At 38.3% G+C, this 13,498-nt stretch overlaps 1 protein-coding gene across 1 annotated transcript in view; it reads left to right on the forward strand.

Annotated features, from left to right (window-relative positions):
* The window catches only part of LOC107084231 (receptor tyrosine-protein kinase erbB-4-like), a 367,984-nt gene that overhangs the window by 229,858 nt on the left and 124,628 nt on the right, over positions 1-13,498 (forward strand). Inside the window, exons 8-13 of the mRNA XM_015373962.1 lie at positions 1,423-1,564; positions 2,039-2,152; positions 3,089-3,215; positions 5,918-5,991; positions 6,552-6,642; positions 7,923-8,128. Of these exons, the coding sequence (XP_015229448.1) occupies positions 1,423-1,564; positions 2,039-2,152; positions 3,089-3,215; positions 5,918-5,991; positions 6,552-6,642; positions 7,923-8,128 (754 nt within the window). The remainder of the gene's footprint in view (positions 1-1,422; positions 1,565-2,038; positions 2,153-3,088; positions 3,216-5,917; positions 5,992-6,551; positions 6,643-7,922; positions 8,129-13,498) is intronic.

Here is a 13,498-nt window from a genome sequence, read left to right on the forward strand (position 1 = left end):
CCCCACGAGGGGTGAGAAAACAGTTTTTAAATATATATATATATATTAGGGGTGGAACGGTTCATAAAATCCAAGGTTCGGTTCGATTCACGGTTTCGTCGTCATGGTTTTCGGTTCGGTTCGATTGGTATATGTTGATTGTTACACCGAAATCCCATAAAAATTTATGAAATTAATGAAAAAATGCCCCAAAAAATAATGGATTGTAATTATTTTAAATGATCCGCGGAAACCCCGGATCATTTCCGTATGTCTTGCTGCTTTGAATTTAATCATTTCGCGAATGCTCTCTACCATCTCCAAGGGACTCAGAGGGGAGCGGACGGGAGCCACAGTGGGGGCTGTAGGCTTTGCTTTGAGCACCCGGTCTGGAGCGCCGCGGGGCAGAGCGCTGACGGAGTTTGTGGGATTTCGGGGTTAGCATGACATGTTGGTCATGTTGCAATTAGCATAAACAAAACGTGTTGCACAATGCTCGCACACTGTTGCACTTTTATCCACATCTTTCTTTCCGCCGTCATCGTGGGTCACTCTAAATGCAAAGTGGTTCCATACAGCAGACCTATAAAGTGCTGCTGGCGCGTCTTCCAACTCCTGTTCTTTCCCACTCGCCATACCCACACAACAACTGATTTTTTTCCCTGCTACACCCGGCTAAGCTGCTTCGATTCTTCTTCTTCTTGTTTACTACTGGTGGTTGGCTTTGGTCGCAGTACCGCCACCTTCTGCTCTGGACTGTACACGCTTCACCTATTAGAAAAAGGAGCAGCGCATGAACCGAACGAAACACACGCGAATCGAACCGAGACAGTCGAACCGAACGGTTCGGACGGTTTTCATATATCGTCCCATCCCTAATATATATATACATGTGTGTGTTGTCAAAGGCCTTCTCAATGTCAAAGTCTCAAAAATGGGAAACCGTTTGTTACCAATTTAAAATGATTTTATTAATTGGGATGAAAAGTGTCGATGTACCTGAAAAAGAAAATTGGTCGGTTGTTCTGAAATAACAAGATCATTCTTTGTTCATGGTTGTTTTTTCTGAACTAACGCGATAAACGGTAAAGAAAAGAGGAAGGTGGGAAAGAAGTAGCACCCAACTAGCAGGTGTCTTTGCAAAGTTGACAAACTAATAGTGATCACATCTACCTACCTAAGCGACGAGAATTCCCCAGTGTCTCAGTCCTCAATGAAAGTAAAAATTCATAAGTCTCAACAAATCACAGCACGGACAAGATTAACATACATCCTCTATGGAACCACAGTGGCACTGTATCTCTAATTCAGAAAAACAGAGCAATTTCTTTTATTTCTCTGCGATTACAAAATGCTTCCATACTAAAGTAAAAGCCTTCTTCCTGAATACACACAAATCCCTGAAAGCCATTTATTGTGACTTTACTTGTCTTCTTTTTGCAGGCTTGCACTAATTTCAACAACAGCGGCGCATGCGTCACCCAGTGCCCCCAGCCGTTTGTGTACAACCCCACCTCCTTCCAGCTGGAGCCCAATCCCAGAGCCAAGTACACCTATGGAGCTTTTTGCGTCAAGAAATGCCCCCGTAAGTCAAAGGGAGACTAACCGTTTGCTCTGGGTTCATAAAGGTGTTAATTAAGTCTTATTGAAGAAGCACATATTTACCAATCAAGGCTGAAATTAGACTCCAGAGAGTTATTTAGAAGCAAGATGAGTGGCTCTAGCCTAAACAAATGCTGCATCTCAATTAGCTAAGTCACTACACCATCTGCTTCAACTTATGTCACTGGAAAAAGCAAATCTTAGTTCTTTCATTCACCGTTACTGAGGGTCTGGAGTGCAGAGGCAATTAGCTGAGACTGAATTAAAATCAACAGATTGCATATTCAAAATCCACTGATCATTGAATGAGAATGCACGAGACATTGATGTTTCCTTCTAATTATCATCCATTTCTTAGGATCATCAGAGTAATTTCCAGGAATTGTTTTCCTTGTGACTGTTTTGGCGCTGAGGCTGGTGAGGCCAGTATGATCTTATTTCCATTTGCTTCTGGCAGATAACTTTGTGGTGGACCACAGCTCTTGCGTCAGAGCGTGTCCCAGCAACAAGATGGAGGTGGAGGAGAATCGGATCAAAATGTGCATTCCTTGCACTGACATCTGCCCAAAAGGTGAGTCATGTGATCCAAGCTCAGTGTTATTTATTTATTGTTTTGTTCATTTCTTAAATGATCCCAAAATATTAACGTCACCATGATTACACAGCAGAGCTGTGCAGAACAGAGAATATTGCTTTCTGGAAGGTAAAAACACCATAAATGAAGGTCACATGTTTGATCCCAAACATCAGTCAATGTGTTAATTAACAGAAAATAGTCTCCTAATGAGAAATAGGTACCTGCTCAGTGATTACAAGTCGTTATGCCAGAGAAGCACAAGCTAAAAGCGAAAAATGCCTGATGTGGAATTAAACGGCATTAGCTCAACTCAGAAGATTATCCTCTTCATCATATTGTTCTCACAAAGGTAACTGATCTGCCCTTTCTCTTTCAGAGAGGAAGGTAATAATGTTTTCCTTCAGGTACCCGCCGATTGGCTAATCTCCTGATTATATTGTCACGTCACAGGGAACGGGGTTAATGAGGGATAGCCCAAGGAACTGTGGGAAATGATAACAAATTAACATTTCAGATATGGAATTGGCCGGTATAAATCACTATCAAAAAGTGGTTACACCGCTTAATGCCGGCCTTATTCATCATCCTTCCCTCTTTTTTCCACTTGTGTCTGAAACACTTGGCTCGCACTGGACTGCAAGTGTAATTAATGCAGATGTAATGAATTTATTATGTAGAGGGAATGGATGTAGATTGGTCTATGCTTTCATCGTGGGAATTCAAATGCATGGAAAAGGGCCACAGCCTTGCCTGAGCACCAAAAGGACTTTATTTTGATGAAAGGGAATGGGGGGAAAAAATCATTGTGGTAGGGGAGGGTCTAATCATTTCTTTGACGCTATACAAGGACATCTTGGATGTGCTGTGTACTTCATATCAACGTTGACATTATCTGGTTTTGATGCGTGACCTATGTGTTTTCTTCGCCAGTTTGCGACGGCATAGGAACAGGCAGCCTGCAGACGGCTCAAACTGTGGACGCTAGCAACATAGATAAGTTTGTCAATTGCACCAAAATCAACGGCAACCTTATCTTTCTCATCACCGGCATTAAAGGGTGAGCAACAAAATTAAATTTTTTTTCTTTCTTCAGTTCCTAATTAAAAGGAAATTCTTTGTCTTTGTTTTTTTTTTTTCTTCTTGATAACTTTCTTTGAATTGAGACCACATCTGGTTAATGATTAGCAGAAGTTAAATTTGCAAAGTACGACTTATAACTTAAAGCATAACTTATATCTTTTCATCCTAAACATCTCTTTAAAAGCAGGGAGGCTTGTGTTGACGCAATTATTCGACATTTAGGAAGATTATAACAAAGTGGACGTTTTATTGAACTACTGATTGGCGCAAGAGTTGAAAAGCCTTCATATAAAACATAAAAATCTGTCTCAGACTCTACAGACTTTAGTTTCCACAACTGGAATAAGACATAGTGGCTTTAATTTTTCATATGAAGGTTTTTATAACTGTTACCAACAGTTGTGGAATTTACTGTAACTACAGGTCTGTTATGTTCAGCATAAGTACTCCTCCCCTGTTAGGTGAAAAGTAGCATCTAAATGAACTGCAAGTCTGTTGGCACAAGGTCATTTGGATTGACAAGCTAGGCCTTACCTAGAAATGCACAGATCCATTTTTTTTACCGATACAGATACCTGGGCTGAGCATATTGGCCGATATCCAATACCCATCCCATTTTATTGCTGAATGAATATATTTCATATATCATAGCATGTAAGTCAAGACTTAAGCTTTGACATAAACTTTGTTAAAAAAAGATAACTGATAAACAAAGCTATGAATATTCTTTAAATTATGAATTAACACATAAGCAGCAAAAAGGAACAAATAACAGTGCAATGTTAGGTGCACTGGATTCTTCAAATCCGACATCAAATCACCAATATCAGATCTAGCTAATTTAGGCATGTCAAAGTCAGTCCTTAAGGGCCATTTTCCTGCAGGTTTTAGAAGTTTCCCTTCTCCAGCACACCTGATTTTCATTGATACCTGATTACCATGCTTTTGCTGAACTGCAATCATCAGAATCAGTTGTGCTAAAGCAGGTAAACTTCTAAATCCTTAAGGGCAGCCGCCCCTCGACGACTCACTTTGGGCATGTGTGAGCTAGGCAATATCAGAGCCAGTATCCAAACCAGGTGTTAAATAGATGTATCTCTCAGCTTAGATAGAGATGTTTGACCTTAACCTGATAAGAAGGCATATGGGGCTGACAAGAACAAGGTAGAGATGTTTGGCCTTAAGCCGATTGGAAGGCCATTTGGACAGACAAGACCAAGGTAGAGATGTTTGTGGTTAGGCTAATGAGAATGTCATCTGGACTGACAAGAACAAGGTAGAGATGATTGGCCTTAAGCTGATGAGAATGCCATTTAGACAGACAAGACCAAGGCAGAGATGTTTGGTCTGAAACCGATTAGAAGGCCATTTAAACTTACAAGACCAAGGTAGAGAACTTTGGCCATAACCCAATGAGAAGATCATTTAGACAGACAAGACCAAGATAGAGATGTTTGACCTTAACCTAATAAAAGGTCATTTAGACATGCAAGACCAAGGAAGAGATGTTTGGCCTTAGCCTGATGAGAAAGTCATGTGGATAGACAAGACCAAGGTAGAGAATTTGGGCCTTCACCTGACAGTAAGGCTAATCAGACAGAGAAGGCCAAGGTAGGAATGTTTGGCCTTAAGCCGATAGGAAGACCATTTGGACAGACAAGACCAAGGTGGTGATGTTTGGTGTTAGGCCGATAGGAAGGCCATCTGGACTGACAAGACCAAGGCAGAGATGTTTGGTCTTAAGCTGATAAGAAGGTAATTTGGACTGACAGGACTAAGATAGAGATGTTTGGCCTTAACCCGATGAGAATGCCATTTGGAATGAGAATACCCAGGTAGAGATGTTTGGCATTAAGCTGATTGGAAGGCCATTTGGACAGACAAGACCAAGGCAGAGATGTTTGGCCTTAAGTTGATAAGAAGGCCATTTGGACTGATAGGACCAAGATAGAGATGTTTGGCCTTGACCCGATAAGAAGGCCATTTAAAAAGACAAGACCAAGATAGAGATGGTTTTCCTTAACCCGATAAGAAGGCCACTTGGACTTGACAAGGCCACGGTAGAGATATTTGGCCTTAAGCCAATGAGAAGGCCATTTGGACTGTATATACCGAGGTAGAGATATTTTGTCTTAAGCCGATTGGAAGGCCATTTGGACAGACAAGACCAAGGTAGAGATGTTTTGGGTTAGACCAGTGAGGAGGCCATCTGGACTGACAGGACAAAGATAGAGATTTTGGCCTTAACCCAATTAGAAGGCCACTTGGACTGACAAGGCCAAGGTAGAGATGTGTGGCCTTAAAACGATGAGACAGCCATTTAGACAGACAAGACTAAGGTAGAGATGTTTGACCCAAAGCCAGTTAGGATTGGGCTCTGGTTACACTGTAACTGAGGTCAGATTAATAAGTTCAGCCAATAATAAAAGACCGTAAACAAAAGAACTGCCTTTAGTTCAGGAGGTAGTGAAATTGCCAATAAATTGGCAGTATTTCTCATTAGGTGATAGAACAAACCACAACTCCTTCCTGTTATTAAGTAGGCCATGAACTGTAAATGCAAATTAAATGATGTAGGTGATGAACCTTACTTTTAACACTGCATTCTTTACATGCTTAGTTTGTTTTTAATCAAGCTTATGGAAATGGAAACTTACTCTCTGCTTTGGTTGTCATTAGGGACATGTATCATGGCATTGGACCTTTGGACCCGGAGCGTCTTAATGTTTTCCGAACAGTCAAGGAGATCACAGGTGAAACTTTCTTATTGAAAGTTAAATCAGCTGAAGATAACAGTTACCGCATTTAATTTGTGTTCACTGTGTGCATCCTGTATGAGTGTTATATGATGGTTAGACAGACATTCAGTGTGTGGTTGTGTGTTTTATGCATTAGTTGTTAGAGCTCTAAAGGGATGAGTAAAACCTTGCATGCAAACCCCTTTCCGTCATATTAAACTGCAACTTGCTGTTGAGTTTCACAGCTAATGGAGTGAAACAGCATTTTCATTATGAAAACACCAGCAATAAAAAAGAGCAATGGCCTCTCCATCCCCCACCATTTCCCTTTCTATGCTGTTAATGTCATTTCCATAGCTGCTGATTTGATATAATCTGTCATTAAAGGCAAGCACAAATAGAAAAATTGTGCCAAGTATTAAATGCATTCTTTTAATTAGCGCAGGCTGCCTTCTCTTTTTGTTTACAGCAAAAAAAACAATGCAAGTTCCTGAAGCTCTTTTCCATTTCTTTTTTCTAAAGTTAAAGTCAAAGTTGTATTAGATGCCAAACTCCTCCATCTAATGTGTTTTAAGGGTTCCTCAACATCCAGTCCTGGCCTGAAAACATGACGGATTTGAGTGTTTTCTCCAACTTGGCGACCATCGGAGGCAGAGTTCTTTATAGGTAAGATCAGAACATGTACTTGAACATGTAATATGCATGCATAAATGCCCTGGATGAATAAGTGAGGATGCAGGTTATAATGGTTCTTGCTTGATTGCATTACTTACAGCTCGTTGGTAATGAAAATGCAACTTTCCCCAAAAGGATGACTTTCTTGTTTGGACATTTTGATTAGTTCTTGTTTTCTCCACTTACTTCTTGGAAGTGTGTTATATACTACTGGGAAGAATCTTTGTTTCTTCTTAAATGGTGGAAAATTTGTAAGAAAAATGCAGACGCTTTGGGGAATGGAGAGAAGGGAATGTTGTAGTTTGGCCGCACCCAGAAGAGGACGCCACTTGTCACTCTTATGAAAAGCTGTCCACCTAATTGCCATTCCCAAATGTCCCAAAAGGAGTCGGTTGTTATATCATTTCACATTGAATAATAACGATAGGGACAAAAAAAATTTGATTTAGATGGTTATATTGTTAAATTGAAATGCAAGCTCATTCAACCGTGCCTCATGGCTGGGTCGACTTCACTTTTTTTTAAAGGAATTAACTCGGGTTTAGGGTTACTTATAAGAACAAAAAGCCCATTAATTGCATACAAACAGTAGTTTTGTTTTTAAGCAAGGTTTAGATTTTAACCTGTTAACTGTAATGTCTCAAACTCTATGTTTTGCCTTCAAATTTTCGGCAATCTACTGCCAACTTAAGGCTATGTTTTTGGTTTTTTCAACTTATTGAATGTAATGAAATCAAATGTTATTTTTTCAAAGGACATGACATTCTTATTGCTTTCCCAGCAACTAGCCCAAAGAAAAGCATAAGTTGGTGCAGTTTGGAGGTGTTCCCCTTTTCTTTCTTTTTAATTTTCCTTATAGGAAAACTATTGTAAAAGGCTAGTTGTTTTCTTTTTAAATTTTCACCGGATTTAGTTTGAGATATTTTGCAAACAATTGGTCTGTAATTTTAAGAGCCATACACTCAGATATTTTTTTGTCAAATGGTATTCTAAGTGCAGTTTTTTTTTGTTGGTTGATCAAAAATGATGATTTAACATGACAAAACTGTTATGCATTTGACATCCTGAAACCACACCGTCATTGATCAGAAACTACTGTTTTCATGACAGACTCCAAGCTGCCTCCAAGTAGGAAATCCAAGTGATAAAACAACACCTAGTCTTATTAAAGCTTTAACCTCATGTTCTTCCACGTGGTTATTTTCTGTGTCTTTTGTCTTGGTTAGCCAGTATTCTTCTGTGCTTTTTACCATTTTAACTTTCACTCGCAGCGCGGGTGGTATTTCTCTGCTGATCCTGAAGCAGCGCTGGATATCCTCCCTTCACTTCCAGTCGCTAAATGAAATCAGCGCCGGAAATGTCTACATCATGAACAACACCCGCCTCTGCTTCTACAACACCGTCAACTGGACGTCACTGTTTAGGACCCCGGAACAAAAAGTCCTCATGCGCGACAACCAAGACCCAAAGAAGTGCAGTGAGTACCCATGGTCGATTATCAAAGTTTGCAAAAAACTACAACTCAAACAAGGCAAAATATTATTACTCTGATAAAAATTACAACAGAAGGGTATAAATGTGGATTATATTGTGTTCCATTATTGTTGCATTTGACATGTTTTGTTGTGGTGGTCTAGTGGTTAGGGCATAGAGCTTGGTATTCTGAGGTTGTGCGTTCAAAACCCATTCTCACAGACTGCCCCTCTGGGTCTCTGAGCAAGACCGTTAACCCCCGATTGCTCCCCGGGCACCCCATGATTTCAGCCCACTGCTCCCCAGGAGGATGTGTTATATGCAGAGGTAAATTCCTCCAATGTGAGATCTATAAAGTTAAATGGAAATTGAAAAAAAAAACTATACAATTAAGGTCTGCCTGAACGTTAACATCAATTTTATTGATCAAGAGCAAGCGTAATTATTGTATGGAGGACCAACTCTGCCATATTTAAAAATAAATACAGAAATAAATGCTTGGCTATGCCGAGAGAGGGCCGCTGCAGACGGGCTGCCGTTAGACCCGGCTGCCGTGAGGTTCGGAGCTCCGCTGGTTGCTGCGGTCCTCTCAAGTTCGGAACATTTTCTTTTAAATTACGCTTTGAATCTGTGAATCGGCCATATGGTGATGCTTAAAAGTATAAGGTTCTCACCTCAAATAATCTTAAAACATACTTTTATTGAACAACAGCAACAGAAAAGAGAACTTAGATTACACTTAGTACTCTGAGCTCTGTGAGTTAAGAAGATGGACCGCCAACCAATGAGCAGAAGTTGCCTCTTGAGGACGCACCCTCTCTTCATTTGCATAATGAGACAGAAATGCATACAGAAATGTAAAAAGGGCAGGCAGAAATAAAAAGCAGAATCCAGTCTTGTGTGACCTAACCAGAGGGAGGAACTCGTTGGAGGGTGGACAGGTTTTAATTTGGTTGGTTCCTGAGGCACTATGGAGAGGACTGTCACCTGGAATCCAGGAGGTCTTGAACGGAACTTGTGGAGCTTAATCCCCTGCTCGGTGTGAGACTCAAACAATCCTTCCAGGGGAAGAAGGCTAAAAACAACCAGCTTGCAGGATGGCTTCCTGCCAAAAGGCAAAGACAAAAACACAGTTAGAACTCAGAGAAACAAAGACTCAGTTAGACTCAGCTAATCTCTGCTTGGCTAGAGTACCCAAAACTGGCAAACTATCTGGCGTCGAGATTGTGACAGTCCACCGCTTAAGTAGTCCTCAGTGATGAACCAACCAGCCGCAGGTGTGCGAGAGGACCAACGAGAAGATGGCACCACCTAGTGGTGGAGGAAGAGAAAGACACAAAAAACACAACTCACACAAACTGGATTCCTAACACATGGTTCTGGGACGGATCGGGTATTGACGAGCAGCTGCACAAACACCATCTTTTTCATATAACTCTCCCCGCTTTGTCCGGTCCTCCTTATTTAACATGATTTCCACATTCTAATCCCTTTCAACACTGTGGTTTAAACTGAAAAGGTTTAACGTTACTCATTACTATTTTAGTTGGACTGGGCAACACTGCATGATGTCATATATGCCACTTACTCTAAATATATTGCAGGGTAAACAACATGGCAATGCCTGTCTCACAATATCTTTAAGTGTATTAAAACTAAACAGCTTACAGTATTTTTACTTTATTTTTACAACAAAAATAAATATTTCTCAAATAAAGTCTGTGGTTAGAGATAACAAAGGATCACTTTAAGAGCTTGTGAATGTGTGACTCTTTGTAGTTGGGAGGTAACTGGTAAAACCAAATCAAGAGCAGATTTCTTGTGTAAAGGTTTAATTAAAATGCCCTTAAAAGCTAGTTATAATGCATTAATAAATCAAAAGTAGTGTTTGATAACCATTTCTTTTGTGACTGTAAATTTAAATGTATTTCTATTTTGTAAGGTAATTTTGTAAAGCACTTTGTGACCTCTATGTCTGTGAAAAGTGCTGTATAAAAAAAACATTACTTAATTACTTACTTAATAGGTCCAAGACTGGCTTTCTTTATTAATACATTTGTCCTACATTAATCTTTTCTGTTGGACTGATTGTTGTAGTAGGAGAAGTCCCATGAACTTTCTTTTGAAATAATAGCTGTATTTATGAACGCTTTGACCATTTTATAAGTAGAAAGTTAATCAAATTGTTAATAATTTACTCTTTTTAATGACCAAAAGGTAATGCAAATAAAAGAATCTGATGTTTTTTTTCATTATTAATGATTTTTGCATTTTGAACCAAGCCTCCTCTGAAGGAGATACATTCATTGTTGATTGATTTGCCCAAACCAAAGCGATTCAACAATAATAGGGGGGGAAGCTGAGGGCACCTGCTCCTAGCTTTATTAGAGCTAAAGAAAATTGGTTACTTAAATTTGGTTAAAGCATTCTCTGATAAACACCAGCTATAATGAACCTACCTCTCAGAAACTCTGCAGCCAATTAATGTTCATTCAAAGGTTATTAAATTGGTTGCATTTAGAGAGAGGGGTGGTCATAAGAAAATGGTTTGTTTCCAGTCTCTGTATCAATATAGACCACAAATGTGAGAAAGACTAGAGGTCAGAGCCTAAAGCTTTATCTCTACTGAAAAAAAAAGAAAACTAATGGTTTTACTGACTGAACTTCAAATATAAAATCTAAACCTTTGTTACAATATTTGCAACAATAAAAATTCCTTAAACTAAAAAACCAGGAGACTTTCAGACCCCAAGATGTCAGTTCCCTAATGAAGAAGCTTGGACACTGAGCTATAAAGATAACCCTGGTCCTTATTTGTCACAGCTCTATAAACCTTTTAATTGTAAGGAGGGACTGAGATGAATCTGTGCCATAGAAAGCTTGGTTTAGGATTGACGTGTCAGCGAGGTCTGCGTGGCCAAATGACATCATCAGCGCCGTCTATGGGGACGGAGTTCCTGCACTGCATACTTAAGAAAATGTATACCGATGCAGAAGGATCTGTGCAGAAAAATAGCATGAGCAACAGCTCCTACCTGCGACATCCTGTGGTTTAAACCATAAATATCACTGCTATTAACAGATTGGACATCCTTTGAAACCGTTATAAACACCTCAGTTTTTTTACTTCCTCATGTAGTGGCCATTAGCTTGCAGTTTGTGCTGAACCCCACCTAGAATGAAGGAAAAGCCACACAGAGAATAAAAGCTTCAGATGCTGTTACAGGCGGATCAATTTTGTGTTGACGTGCGTCAAACGAGGCCCCGATATAAAGACAAACTAACTCATGACAAGCTTCATTAAGCATTTTGAGTCACATTTATTTTAACCCAAGGGTTAGGAAAGCATATTTATTGTATCGTATATATTAGTAGATTATTTATAGATTTAATTTTGTAATAGTTTGACAGGTAAGATGGTGGAGAAAGAAGGGAAGGAGAGCGACAAAGGTACAGGAAATAAACCCAGAACAGCCGCAGAACCTCCCAGCACCCAGATTTGGAGGATTTCAAATACCAGTGTAGTTGGTTTCTGTAATATCACAACATTTTTCTAACTTAATAAATGTGAACTGACTGTTGCAAAATCAGTTACACACTTTTCGCAAAGGAAAATTCCACTTACTCAACTACACTCAAAAAAATATTTAACCTAAGTTTGAGGAATGATCTAACTTTATTACATAACAAATTCAAATGTTTGTTCTTTAAATAATTTTGACACAAACCTATTAAATAAGCCTTACATCATTCACTTGTATAATAAAGCTTATTTATTTGAAATGCATAATCATCAGGTTTATGTATTTAGTATCACTAACGTATGCTTATCTAAAATGTATACATATGAGTTTATGTCAAATACATAAAGTTTGATTGAATTGCATAAAGGTAACCCTAATTATTATGCAGCAAATAAACTTTGTGTATTAGAAACAAATTCACTCATTCCTATTACATTTAGATAAACTTTAAGTCTAAATACATACACCTGATTATTACGTATTTGTTGTGTTATAATATGAATATTTTATTTTATCAATAAACCATCCTACAGTTAAAAAATAGTTGAACACTTGCACATTTAAAAGTATGAAAGTTTAAAACCATGTGGAAGGTGGTGAAATTCTAAACCATTAAAACTTTTCACTGAAACTTCCAACAAGAATAAAAAAAGTAAATAAATAAAACTCGTTTGAGTCTCCAGACATCAGAACCTGCATTTCCTTGTGGATTTAGGATCAGTTCCAACTATTTTTCCCCTACTTGATTAGATCTATTACTAATTCAAGTTTTTTTTTTCAATAAATAGAGTGTCTTTAACATAAAGAAGGAAAATATACAGTTCCTTGTTTAAGTCTAATCTTAAATCCTTGCAAACACAAAGTCAAACTGATACACCCATGTCCATGGCAGCAGAGTTCATTTCCAGAGTCATCGCTTGGATTTTCAAGGCTGTACTCAGCATTTCTATGACATTAACTCCCTGAGGGGTTCAGCTTCTCCTCAGGCATCACTATTGCTTATATTTCTCACAATTTCTTATTTTTATTTGATAATATCTTTGCTTTCCTGCATAGTTCCAAAAGACGTTGAGTTTTAGTATTTTTAACCCCCTTAAAAATAAATATAATTAATTCGCTTTAAGTTTATTTACACATATACAGGGGCTGGACAATAAAACTGAAACACCTCTCATTTTAGTGTGGGAGGTTTCATGGCTAAATTGGACCAGCCTGGTGGCCAATCTTCATTAATTGCACATTGAACCAATAAGAGCGTGAACGAGCTATATTCAGTTTAATTACAGTTTAAATGAATATTAGATTTAAATAAATTTTAACATTAATGATTTTAAACATTTTTAATTTTTATCAGGACATTTAATTTTACTTTTTTATTATTTATTGTGATTGTTGATATTAAAATCATGTTTTTCATGGAAGGCTCCAAAACTATTCAGCCGGTAAACCCCCCAAAAATCCAACTTCAACAGACCTGTGATCCCATAAAAGTACAAATAATTGCTTTATTTTTGTTTATACATGTTAAATGAAATATTTACACTCATTTGAAAAAATAAATTCATATTTAAATGAATATTCATCATTTAATTCATCCTGTTAACTCTATGTTTGGTTATATAAATAGACATTTCATTATGTATTTGTTCATTTTCAAATTAAATTGCATTTCCAATATTTTAATAAGTAAATCATGCCTTTCATGTATATCTGGATATATTTTTCCCTTCATATTCCTGAGGTATTGCATCACAATAATTGAGAAAAAATTCCCTCGCATTACTAGCCTGACGTAGTCCTACTCAATTCTAGTCAGAATGAGTCTGATACTGCTCCATAGAGCTGTGAAT

This window comes from Cyprinodon variegatus, unplaced genomic scaffold, assembly GCF_000732505.1.
Source record: "Cyprinodon variegatus isolate N-32 unplaced genomic scaffold, C_variegatus-1.0 Scaffold95, whole genome shotgun sequence".
NCBI classification, from domain to species: domain Eukaryota; kingdom Metazoa; phylum Chordata; class Actinopteri; order Cyprinodontiformes; family Cyprinodontidae; genus Cyprinodon; species Cyprinodon variegatus.